Source organism: Hyperolius riggenbachi, chromosome 1 (genome assembly GCF_040937935.1).
Source record: "Hyperolius riggenbachi isolate aHypRig1 chromosome 1, aHypRig1.pri, whole genome shotgun sequence".
NCBI lineage: Eukaryota > Metazoa > Chordata > Amphibia > Anura > Hyperoliidae > Hyperolius > Hyperolius riggenbachi.
The window spans coordinates 229,637,501-229,651,148 of record NC_090646.1 but is presented as its reverse complement, the minus strand read 5'-3'; the positions used below and the strand labels follow the sequence as shown (position 1 = coordinate 229,651,148).

At 43.4% G+C, this 13,648-nt stretch overlaps 1 protein-coding gene across 1 annotated transcript in view; it reads right to left on the bottom strand.

Annotated features, from left to right (window-relative positions):
* Positions 1-13,648, bottom strand: part of PAPSS1 (3'-phosphoadenosine 5'-phosphosulfate synthase 1) — a 167,974-nt gene that overhangs the window by 98,626 nt on the left and 55,700 nt on the right. The window contains exons 6-7 of the mRNA XM_068231236.1: positions 5,777-5,890; positions 3,417-3,528 (exon numbers count right to left, since the gene is read on the bottom strand). Coding sequence (XP_068087337.1) covers positions 3,417-3,528; positions 5,777-5,890 — 226 coding nt within the window. The remainder of the gene's footprint in view (positions 1-3,416; positions 3,529-5,776; positions 5,891-13,648) is intronic.

The window sequence follows — 13,648 nt, the reverse complement described above, 5'->3', positions numbered from 1 at the left end:
CCCCGAAACAAATCTTTGATCACGGTGATTGGCTCACAGTGATCATGAGGTCACGAGTCAATGAAATTGGCTCCTGACTGGTAGATGTAGCTCTGCTGTCATAATGCAGATTTCAACTACTGCTTTCCACAAGAAGTTAATGAAGGGGACAAGTTTCTGAAACAGATGGAATGTTGATTAAAAAAACTCAGGGTGGAAAAAAAATAAAAAATAAAAAGTTTGAGTGTATTACAAACTACAATCCTGAGACAGGAGATTCAGTCATTTTGTGAATACGAGATTATAGATGCATATCCTTTGCAAAGCAGAGAACACTATGTAGATTTGGGAAGGGGACCCATGTGTGTTACTGACCAGACTCCTGGCTCCAGTACAGGACATGAAAAGTAAGTAAACATTTCAAACAATCTAACAGATGCATACTGCAATTTGGCTATAGGAGTTTTAAAACTGCAAAGCATCTTAAAAGTACTCCACTTCTTAGTGGTGCTATTTCTTCCCTAAAGAGTGAACATCTGTAAGGCTGGATAAATATTTGTGAAGTAGTCTTTGTTCACTTATTTTGCACATCATACAAATAAAGGACCTAGAAGTGCTTATTTGACAAGGAGGGAATGCAGACAAAAAACTTTTTTCTTTGTTTTGGACCGAGTGAGGAATAATTAGAGCATCTGCAAATGTATTACTGGTATCCTAGTCTGTGGCCAAAGTGGGTCAGATTTCCCCTCACTTCTGCTTGGTGAACATGTCGCTTGGACCGGATGGGGAAATAATCACGTGTTAGTATGCTGTCGGTAAGTTAGGCGCGGGATGAGCCGAATGACGGCGCTCCCTGCTGCCGCTAAACTCCCCGGCAGTGTTAAAAACTATTCCCCCTCTGAGTCATAGCAACTCGAAGGGAGGTGTAATTTTCCTCGAATTACTCTTACATGCCCCGGGCAGCTTAACATTGCTGCTATGAGGTGCCTGGTTTCAGCGCCCGGCGGTGAACGATGTGCGATAAAAAACACTTGCTCCCAGGATAATCTGGGGACAGGAGTGTTACTTACTTTTTATGTCCCGAAAGGAGAGATATTTGCATACTGTTCTCAGAGATCCTTCCACCAGGATAGACAAGGAGTGAAAAGTTCTTAAAAGCAAAATTATCTCCAGATTATCCAAAACTGTTGGCTGTAGTTCAATAGCTGCCTTTATGCTTGTAGTCTAGTTTATCTCAGTGTTGCAATTATTAAAATTATGACAAATGGGTTCCTTTATCAAATTCAGTTTACTACCATCTTAAAAATACAAATGCTAAACACAAAATCTCTTCTGACCCCCTCGCACTGTTGGCTGCCCAGTGACTGGCATCCCCTCGTGCCATTCTCACCCACTCTGTCACTCTGTCAGCTGCCTGGATGTGGGAGGGGTCGGCTCGGCAAGGCGGATGTGCATGCAAGCGCCGTCTGGAGTTACCCGCGTGTCCCGAGCGATGGAGGATTTGCGTCTCCATGGCAATTGGGAGATCCAGCCCATTAGGAGGAAGTGTAGCGTTGACAGCCAATTACAGTGTGAGGAGGCTACCTGGCATCACACAGTGTCTCAAAGTCCGGAGCGGGGGAGAGCAGCGCGAGGAGGGTCCGAAGAATACAAGGGAAGACCCAGGCAGCAGCATTCAATAGGTGAGGGCAAAGTGGCAAGGTCTGAATGCCGCTCCGCTCGGTTGGGGGGGGGGGGGGCTTGGAAGGATGGCAGCCCACAGTACGCTCATCTACATGTACCGCTTAGTAGCGATGACTCGTGTATAAGCCGTGACCCCTACTTTTGTGCAACTTTTTTGGGCCCAAAAACTCGGCTTATACACGAGTATATATGGTAAGTGCTTCTGCCAGACACAGCCGATACAAAAACCACTACAAATCAGAATCAGCATGATTGGGTCGTGCTCGGAATTGGGTTTGGCAATTACAATTGCTTGGAGTGGTGATGACTGAGAAGTATAGAAATAATACAGACATAAATAGCGATAGTAATACAATCATACAAGGATAAATCACCCAGTCCCATGCACACCTCCAGGACTTCTCAAGAGCTGCTCCAACACTATGGAACTCCCTACCTCCACCCATTAGGGCAGCCCCATCCTTCACCATCTTCAAGAAGGCCATCAAAACTCACCTTTTCACTCTGGCCTACTACCCCTCACAAGTGCTCTAAACCCACAGCTGAACTCTGGTCCCCTATCTACCTCTCCCTCTAGATTGTAAGCCTTTGGGCAGGGTCCTCCTCTTGTGTCCTACCTGACCATGCACCTCCATTACTGTGAACCCATGCTATGCATTTGAGTGAACCTAACTTGCCTAATCTCCATGTTCTCATCCAGTGACTGACTAAGCATTACCTTCTACTCATACTGTGCTGCATGATCTGGTCTTTCTTGTATTCCTGTATTGTCATATTGCTGTATGTTACCCCTAAATATTGTCTGTAACCTAAACTAATGTCCAGCGCTGCGTAATATGTTGGCGCTTTATAAATACAATAAATAAATAATAATAATAAATAATAAACATGAGTACAAATTCATGAAAAAAAATTATTAAATGCACATTAGTTCATATGGTGCAGTTCGAGCGGTTTAACGCTAGACAGTCAATCGGTCTGGCACCTGCAACTTTACGGGGGAGTTGAGCACTAAAGGTGGGATGGCTTGAAGGGAGTTAAAGAGGCCGATGGCAGATGGGTCCGTCAGGCCTAATTTCAAACCCTAAGCAATGTCAAAATAAAGTACTGATTGGGGCAGAAAAAAAGGAGTTAAGCAGTAGGTGTTGCATCACCACCATATAAGTTGGGTGCCACGCTAGTAACAAAATATTGGAAATTTACATTACTGATATTTTACTATGCACTTAGCCGGCACCCATTCTCACTTGATCCCTCCCCTATTAGTGACTAAAACTACTTCCCAGCCCCCCACCTAATTCCTAACACTAACCTCCCCCTCCTAATTCCTAACACAGACTCTGGCACCCAAACGCTAGTTGTCGTCCAATGTCTACTATTGGCCACAACCATTATTTCTTATGTAGTAGCCGATCTGATACTATCTGCATCAGGCACCTAACTCACGCTTGGGCACCCGAATACCAACAATAAACAGGTGTCTGTAAGAAGCCTGACGATCTCTACACCCAAATTACCTGACCCGTTAATTATCACCTTTCTGTTATTTAACTGCTCCAATATACTTTGGCCAAAGCAAGTAACACTGGCAATAGGATAGATACAAAGCTTTTTTTTTTACATAAGTTATCAGGCTTAGAATACCAGACACAGAAAAATACACATTCTTCTCCAGAATGTCTGGAAACAGACTAAGAAATGAACTGCTACTGACATGCATATTAACACTAATAATTCGACTAACATGTGCTTACCATCCAACAGACAGTCAAAATGAAGGCACTGCAAGTACTCCCTCTCTCTCATAAAGCCATTAAGCGGAGTTGCCCAGCCTTCCGCTAAAACCTGCACCCATTGCATATCAACCTAGAAACAACAAAAAGAAATCCATTAAACAAATGACACCTAAGTTAAGGTATTAACTATATAGTATTTCACAGAAGGGAGTACACCATCTACTCATGCAAAAACACTGAAGATATGACACATTGATAAAATGTAAAGTAGTCAGTCATGAACACAAATCTCCCAGCATACACCAGGGACGGGAACGTGCCTTACTGGGAGCCCCTTTGAAGTGAGGATGACACAGCTGGCAGATGGAACCCTTCTTGAAAATCAGGGCCCCCCCATAGGTAAATTAATTTACCACTGCCCCTCTCCACAAAGCCACCATCATTTTTGAACCTTCATTAGGGGAGATTTATTTTAAATATTTTATACATATCGTGCTCAGTGCACTTAATGTCTATACTGCTGGCAATAAAAATAAGTACACCCAAAGTGAAGAATGTCAACATTTTGCTCAATTAGACAATTTCCATCCCTGGGGTCATGCTACTTGTTAGTGTTATGCTGGGGATACACGGTACGTTTCTGTACCGTGTATCGACCAGCTGATCCGGCCAGCTGATAATATTCAGCTGGCCCGATCAAGACGCTCGACTCCCGCCCGCTCGATCCCCACCGGCGGACAATGGCAGGGAATCGAGCGCTGATAAGGAAGCGCCGGCGGGGACGAACGGCAATCGATCCGTGCGGACAAGCGGGGACGCGTCTGGGGTCGATCCGGCGGCTAATCGGCCGCCGGATCGACCCGTGTATTCCCAGCATTTGAAGGTCTCAGGTGTGATTGGGGAGCAGGTGTGTGATATTGTGTGTTTTATCGCTCACACCCTCTCATTCTAGTCACTGGAAGTTGAACATGGCGAAGAACTCTGAGGTGCTTGAAAAAAATGAGCAACAGTTTGTTGGCCAAGATCATACACTGGTTAAACAGGACAGGTTCCACTCAGAACAGGCCTTGCTATGGTCGAACAAGGAAGATGAGTGCACGTGTTCAATGTCACATCCAGAGGTTGTCTTTTGCAAATAGACTTATGAGTGCTGGCAACATTGATGCAGAGGTTGGAGGAGTGGGGGTGGGGGGTCAAGCCTTTTAATGCTCAGAAAATACGCTGCACACTGCATCAAATTGGTCATCACAGAAGGAAGCCTCTTCTATAGCCGATGTGCAAGTAAGCCCACAAACAGGTTGCTGAAGACAAGCAGAATAAGGACATGGATTATTGGAGCCATGTCCTGTAGTCTGATGAGACCAATATAAATGTAGTAGGATGGTGCCAAGCGTGCATAGTGGCAACCAGGTGAGGAATACAAAGCCTGACAGCCATTTTGCGCCTGTCAGTGCTTCTTCCTTGGCTGTCTCCTTGGAAGAAGCACACAGCCTCAGAAGAAGCACCAACAGGCTCAAAACGGCCATCAGGCTACCTGTGCCCACACCCACTGCATGAGACTCTCCTCTGGAGCTCCGGTATGTGCTCTGTGCATCATCTCTGGATGTGCAAAACACTTCATGCTTGTGAAGCTGTGGTTTATTCCCCCAAAACCATTAAAGGAGTCATCAAGCATATTCTGCTACCTTTAGATCTACTAACCCGGGGCTTCCTCCCGTCCTTTCAGCCAACATATGTCCCACGACGCATCTCTGCATGCAGCCGCCGGCCCGGGTCCCTACCGGTGCAGAGGCTGACCTCAAGGCTGTCCTCTACTGCGCCTGCGTGAGCACGCTGTCAATTACTCTTGTCTTGTTTCCTGGTTTAGCCTTGATATACATACCAAATTTGTTGTCAATGTCATGTATAGAGCTTTTCAATCAACTGCAAGATTCAGCCCCACAGACTTCAATACAAACACAAACAAGGGTTTGTGATCCCTAGTAAACACATCCAGTTTTGATTGTTCTATTTTACCATTTCCGTGTAGTATGAGGGCAAACAGATTTTGATTACTATGAACAGATTTATGTAGGTAAGCTCTCATAATGCATGGAAGCGGTAAAATTGCTAAATCATTTGCAAATCAAAATTGGATGTGTGTACACACCCTTTTAAGATACCAAGTAACTCCATGACATATTTATATGGCATGAAACTGAAGTACATAACATGGGGAGTAAGACCATGCCAACATGGGAGAACATACAAATTGCAGTCAGGTAATGTACTTGGCAAGAATCAAACCCCAAGCTCCAAAAAGCCATGAGAGAGTTTCAACCACTTTACTACTTTGTAAGTAGTAGTAGTATTTACAAGAATGTTTTCCTTCTCTTTACCTTATTTATCTCCAATATGGGTAATGATTCAGCATCAGTTTTTGCCAGATGCAGTTTGTTCTCTGGTACATACAGCTCCTTCACCTCATAAGATGCATCCACAGGCACGATATCCTATTTGTGGGAAGGAATCAGAGAGGAATTAGTGTTCTCAGCTGTTAAACAGATGCATTTAACTTATCAAGAAAAGGGAGGTGAAACAACATGTATTATCAAAGTTCATATTATTTTTCTTGCCTCCAGAGGTTAATATTTCTTACAATTTCTTCAAGAATAATAATAAGTACAAGTGTTCTGCGGGTTTAGGTGAATATATTTTCTGGACAGAGCCCGTGGCTGGGATCATGGGAAGAACGCAGATTCTTGTAGTGCCCGGCCAATGAACTCAAAGAGGACTCCAGGGGAAATTCATAATGCACCGGACTTTAAAAAAAAAAAAAAAACATTCTGGGTCCACTGCATTTGTATTCATGTACCGGCACCATCCTGAATATGTTTAATATGCAGAACATAAAACAGTAACATAAGAGGAGCCACTTAGCAGACCTCAACGTCACACACAAACTTTGGTCTCCTCAGACAGTTTGTAACAAGCAATGTACTAGAAATTAAACAGAAACCATTACATCAACCTAAAATAAACAAACATTTTCAAATTCCTGAAGCGATAGCCTGAAAAGATATACTATGGTTGTTGTTGTTCCACATGAAAACAAACCTAAGTGTTTGGTGTAAACCAGGGTGGACAAATTAATGGATTATTCATGAGTTGTTTCGTCAAATGTAGATGCCAACATAAGGTTTAAAGCTAAATGGTGTCCACATTGTATACATAAGGTGCCACAAAAAAAACTTAAGTATAATGTCAGTCTTCCAGAATGAATTGTAGCCCACCCCACCGGTCTTCCTATTCAAATACTGACATCCTGAAAGTCGAGCAGACAAGAGGCCCTTCATTCAGTACAATGAAATACTCATGCAATTACAGTAGTCCTTATTATCCATAACTCAAACAACAAGTACAATTGGCCAGCAGTGCTCACAGTGGTGAAGACCAACTTCTTATGCTTTTTGTGGGCTCTGCTGTGCTTAAAGACTGGGTTCCCTGGCTCCCCCTGGTGTAATATACTTTCAATTACTACATTTTACCATTTAAAAGAGAGTTCATGGTACGTATACAGAGTGGGGTATAGTACTGTATTAGCTAGGCCCATATTTAACATTGAGTTTCAAACAACCAGAAAGCACACATATGCGACTTCAGCTGATCCCGTTAGTACCAGATAACTGAGACTACTGTATCAAATAACTCAGTTCGTAAATCAAAACTCCAGGCTTTACGCTCATAGTTTAATGTAGTCAAAATCTGCACACACTATTTGCAGGAGTATGCATTGGCACATTCATGTTCTTGCTCTTCTATATTTTTGTATTCTTGTCTGTCACTATTTTAAGAAGCCGTGGGTATAATTCTAGTGCCGATTTCATGGAATCGGGAGCAATAGATTTTGTTGCACAAAATTCAGTGCCAGCACATGCCAGCCTGAGAGATGCAAGTTAACACAGACTCCTGGAGCACATGCTATATTTTTAATAGGCAGCAAATTACTAGACTTCCTAAGATTTGTGCTTGGCAGTACTCAATTTGGTTCTGTTCAGAATATAGCCTGAAAACTGCATTCCCTTGTCAAAAACATAGGCCAAAAAGCCGGGACCAGAAAGTAGCAACACCTGCTTCTTCACAGTGTGGTCTTCCTCTGCCCTGTGTGCGGGAAAAGTACGCAAGAGAATTTTAAGTACAAGTGAGAAAACCAAAAAAACAAAAACAAAGCAAGGCTTTACCACCTAGGGACTTTCTCATTTAGTGGAATATTAGAATGCTCATAGTACAACAATTAGACAATTCGCAACGATTCAGAGCTCTTGCCCTTCCCCAGGGCACAGGAAAGAACAATTCCGATGTATGTGTTACGGCCAGAACCCGAAGTGTGGCCACTTCTAGTTCTGGCCGGCCACTTCGGGTTCTGGCCGGCTAATATGCGAAGTGGCCGCAGCGCTGCGGCCAATGTGAGAAATGGAATGTTTACAGCCGTCTCGCCCGGCCAAATTGATGACAAACTTGCTTAATTTTAATGAAATGTAGCCGGCGGCAATGTCATAGAATAGATGAAGCCGCCGGCTTTCGCGCACTGCCTCTCCCCGATCCCCCCCTCCCTCCTCTCGCCGCCGCCTCCCATTACAATACGTAGCAGCCGGGCGGGGACATGCAGCCGGAGAGTCGTTCGTCGCAGCAGGGGCAGCAGAGCGGGGGAGGCTGCAGACATCGCTTCTGCCAGCACCCCGCTCTGTAGGAACGGCAGGATTCCCCTGCCGCGACGAACGACTCTCCGGCTGCATGTCCCCGCCCGGCTGCTATGTATTGTAATGGGAGGCGGGGAGAGGAGGGAGGGTGGATCGGGGAGAGGCAGTGCGCGAAAGCCGGCGGCTTCATCTATGACATTGCCGCCGGCTACATTTCATTACAATTAAGCATCATCAATTTGGCCGCGGCGAGACGGCGTCAACAAAACATTTCTCACATTGGCCGCAGCGCTGCGGCCACTTCGCGCATTGGCCGGCCAGAACCCGAAGTGGCCGGCCAGAACTAGAAGTGGCCACACTTCGGGTTCTGGCCGTAACATATATATAAAGAACATAATTGAAAAATGGATAAAAAAAAAAAAAACCAACCAAATGATAATTACACAAAGCACTTCTATATAGACTCATAATACAGGTTGTTAGGTTTCAGTGTGTCCAACCTGTCAATCCAAGAGACTACTTCTTTTAACAGTAAACAGTTTTTCTACTGAATAATGAACAGCTATATTGGACATGTAAGCATCCATAAGATACACCTTTATTAAAAATGATACCATTCCAATTCAATTTAAAAGCTTAGCTGTAAAGAAATCACCTCATCTATGCACACTTCCACACTTGCAAAATATATTAATGTGGGTAGAATCCCCAAGGGCCTTGGGATTACCCCAACACCTTTGCTGTGCAAAGACTAGACAAAATGTTATGCTCCTTACTATAAAATATCTGTATCAACAGCTTATCACATCCATAAAGACACTGAACATCTGACTGCTGAACTTTTATCCTAGGAAACCTTGGAGCCATTCAACAAAATACAAGGTAGAACTGGATAATACAATGAAAGAATGTATTTTACAATCCAAGTTAAGAGAAGATTTGGAACGACGCTATGGATTACAAGAAGAAAAGTGAGTCTATACATGGAAACTAAGCAAGAATTTTTTTCTGTGAAGCTAAGTGCCAATAAACCAAAAGGACCTCTACTGCTGAATCATCAAAGTTGGAATATGAGGCTTCTTTTCTGTACAAAGTTTCCCTCAACTTCTGACATGGACCTGATTGGCCCTGTTCCCCCAGAAGTGGCAAAGACACAGCTAGGGCCATGGGAATCAATCTCAGAAGACACCAGGACTTTCTAGGCAGCAGCCTCCAGTGGCGCACAACCAAAAAAAGGATTAATGATCACTTCCTTACATTCTTTTGTAAAAGCAACCCGTTGTTAATATTGTAGAGCAAGAACTCCTATGCTGAAATGTCTGCCCCTGGTTATAGGACCACATGTGGGATAAATACATTAGAACTCAAGACTGATATGCACCTCAAAAAAAAATTGCAGGCAGTAAGCATATTTTCTAATTTGGTGGAGAAAGACCTTTCTAAACAACTTGACAAGCAGAAAAGTGGTAATTATAAACTGTTCATACTAGGAGTTTGTGGCACTACTAAGATTACAAAATAATAAATCTTTGATTATGACACTAAAAGATGGTGCATAGGGCCGAGGGGGACACTGGTCACAATACATAGTCTGATAGAAGTGTAGATCAGACATTGTCTAGTGATCTGGCAGTCCTTAGTGTGTAGTTGCCACGACTACAGCTATTTCAGGTGTACTCAACCTGATATTTTGCCGGTGCCAAGTCTCAAACCGGACCACTCACACAGTTTTGAGGTAACCTCCAAACAAAGAGACGGCACTCCACTGGCTGCAATTCAAATTGCTATATTCAGGAACAAGACATTACATGTTAGGGATAAACTCCTTCATCAGATGTCTAGTGATCTGACATCTGTGTTCAATCAGGAGGTGAAACCTTTCTTTAGAATGCACTAAATGATGGTGGGATTTGGTGAATGTTTTGTTTAACCACTTGCGGTTGACAGTGATGGAAATCTATAATGTTTTGGTGCACTTGCCTATCTCAAGTGTGTAGATTTAACTCATTCCCGTCTGCATGCTCCCACAGCAATACTGTGCAGCGAACAGGGAGATTCAGCTGTCATTTGACAGCTGACATCTCCTTGCACAGATCAGAAGCCATGGCGGTCGGCTCCTGATCACTACAATCACTGCTGAATGTAGTAATCATAAGGACAGCAGCAGCAGCAGCAGGAGGAGGCTCTCTCACCTTTACTGGTTCCCTCAGAAATCGTTGTTCCCCCTCCACTGTACACGGCATCCAGCACTACACTGCCCCTAGTGTCAGGTCTCAGCTTGATGATGTCATCAAGACGGGGACCAGTACTTAGTGGCAGTACTAGGCTGGATGCCAGAATGAGCAGGGGAGAGCTGTTCGTCGCTGGACCTAGCGATTCCATAACCATCATGCCTCCACTAGACCACCAGAGAAGCTAGGATTTACCCACCGGACCACTAGGGAAGCTAAAATGGGACGACTGGACCACCAGGGAAGCTACTGGAGACCCACTGGACTACCAAGTAAATTATGTGGGGCCACTGACAATTAGGGAAGTTATAGGGGACCAATAGACCACCAGGTAAACTATTAGGGACCACTAGACCACCAGGTAAACTATCAGGGTCGCTAAAATATAGAGAAACCGAGAGCCCAATATAGTGTAGTATGTTAAAACATAAACGAAGTAAGGCAAATCAGTGAGAAGAATATACTCACAAACGTGGGTTACCACACAGGCAACCACTGTATAAGCAGGTGAGGAGATTAGACCTGTCCTCACTCAGGATTAAGAAGTCGCTCTCTGTAGATGAGAAAAAGGGGTAGATCACCCCTCCACCAGGGGTGGACACGATTTTGCAGTAGGAGAACAGAGGCGCCAGCAGAATAAAAGTGGATAAAACCTTTAAAATTTGCTTGGAGGAAGCGGTGGACTTACCTCCATAAAGCAGACACGAAAGACTGTCTGAAAAGTAGCAATCACATTTATTATATGGTACCCCAAAAGTGCAACGCGTTTCGCAGGCCGAGCCCGCTTCATCAGGCAATAAAGTGGGGACAAAACAGAATTCCAGCAGTAGCAGGTGTAGCGCCTCAGCGCTACACCTGCTCTGTTCTTCTACTGCAATATCAGGGTCGCTAGATCACCAGGGAAATTACAAGGGACCACAAGGAAAGCTATGACAGAACACTAGACCACTAGGGAAGCACTACAACAAACTTTTAAAATAAGAGTGCAGTTTAAATACACAGAAGAACAATCATTAACCCGCCGCACTCAGACAGTCACAACAAGCTTGAATGCTAGCAATGATAAAAGAAAATTCCACTGATGGTCCAGTGGCAATGTCTGTAGAAGACCACTTCAAGCCTGGTTCCTAGGACCTCCTGAAGGTAAACCAATATGTCACTAAAGTAGTCCAACCACATGCGGTTCTATGTGTAGGAAGGAATAACTTCACTGTGTTCCTGGATTGCAGAACTGGTGGCTGTAGCACAAAAGGAGCCAGCCTGTCATTTAATGTTTCTTTTTTTTTTTTTTTATTAGCGCGGGGGGGTTGGTTAGGGTGCCTGGACATCAGAAAGCCAGGCAAGTGTAGGTACAGGCAGGAAGTCTGCTTGGGGAAGGGTGTAGAGTGGATGTTATAGGACTCTTGAACTAGGGACTCATAAGTCTGATAGGCAGGGAGGGTGGGAGTTATTAGGGAAAGAATATCCCTGAAATTGGACTTTAATATTCCTTAGTAGGACATATTATGGGATTAAATGATGATTTGTTTACATATGTCTAGCAGTCAGCTTTAATATATCTGAAACAAAGCTGTAACTGAGCATGCTTCCTGTGCATAATGTGAATTTTGGCACAGTGGTCCTAGATACATACAGACATATACTATCACACCATAGACAGCGGAGGAAACAAATGACTTTAGGAAGCAATTCATTTTCATTAAGGAAGGCATCCACAGTAATACTCTGGTTAAAAAAATACAACCATCATTTCAACAGACAATAAATATTAGACATTAAAGACTGGAAATTGTTGTCATAAAGAAAAGCAAACACGCCCCAGCAGCAAGCACCAGTGATGTATATGTCTCATGCAGCCCAGACTTCATCTTGTCACTAGGAACTGAAATGATTAGTACAAGGGATGAGAAAAGAATTCCAGATACAACATGGCTCTGCCACCATACATCAAACACTCCTGAGAAGTACAAGCTCTTTTTTAGTATATGCGCTCTGTTCCCTGATAAAGAGCAGGCTTCCTCTGTGGACCATCTCTGAAATGTATACTAACAGCCTTTAGCATAGGAAAGGTTAGCCTTCCTCTCCTCAGCTGCATGATGAACTACATCTCCCATGAAGCTCAGAGTAAACTCATACATTTCACCAGATGTATTAGATTTCAGACAGCAAAATGGAAGCGGTTAGCCACAGAAAATAGAACAATTGTAAAATATGATAAAAAGATAAGTTCTTCGTGAGTTTACCTTTTTGGATCAGGTCATCTGAGCACAGGGATCAGAAGGCATCTAATAGACACCAACACAAATGTACAGGTAATCTGGCTCCCTTGTCAGTGAGTTGGGGGGCCGATCTAATTCAGAAGTAGCTGTCCGGGAACTACTTGGGAAGATGATCGTCTATCGTGTTGGTGAACGACTAACGATAGCAGTCATTTAGGCGCTGGAGGAGGTAAAGTTTAGAGTTAGGCACTGGGGTTGGGAGAGGTGATAGGTAATGGGCACCAGGTAGGTTAAGTACTGGTAATGCAAGATTACCAATATCTTTTCTAGCTTAACCTCCCAGTACCCAACTTACTCAGTGGCACCGCAACACTTCCCTCTCCCTTTTCCCGTCAATGATAATTTTCAGAAAAAATGTTTGCCTACAGTTGTCTAACTAAACCCCAAATGTCCACAGGGAATCCCAGCAAACGTATCGATTGTATAAACAAAAAAAAGTAACAGCAACCATAATGTATAGCATTTCCAAGAAAGCCCACAATCCACAACTGATCTCCATTCAGATATTATACAGAGAAGGAGCATCCTAAAATTTGAGAGGTTACAAGTATACTTCAGCAGGGACAGGATTGTGCAGGCAGAATATAATGCCAAAAACTGACTTTTTCTTTGGCTCAATAGGTCCTATTAGAGAAGCTATAGTGACATGTGACATGATGAGACAGACATGTGTATGTACATTGTCAAGCACACAAATAGATATGCTGGGATGCTTTTCTTCTTTTTCTGCCGGAAAGTTAATATTCAGCTATGCAACAAACAGTTTTTCTCCAGTTGGGAACCAGTCAGACTATAGCTACCTCACTGATATGGAATTAGAGCCATAAAATACATTGCTCTCAGAAGCCCAGTTCTCTGACAGGAGAGAATAGATAAAAAAAGGTCAATAGTTCATATATTTGAGCAATCTCGGACCCAGAGACAGACTGTTTCATTCAGCTAAGACAAAACAATAAATCAGCTTTTTTCAAGTTTTTAAACATAACATAAAACTGTGGGATATCAAAGTCATTTTTATAAGTAGGAGGATAAATAAAATGGTTGATCTCTTCATTTTAAGT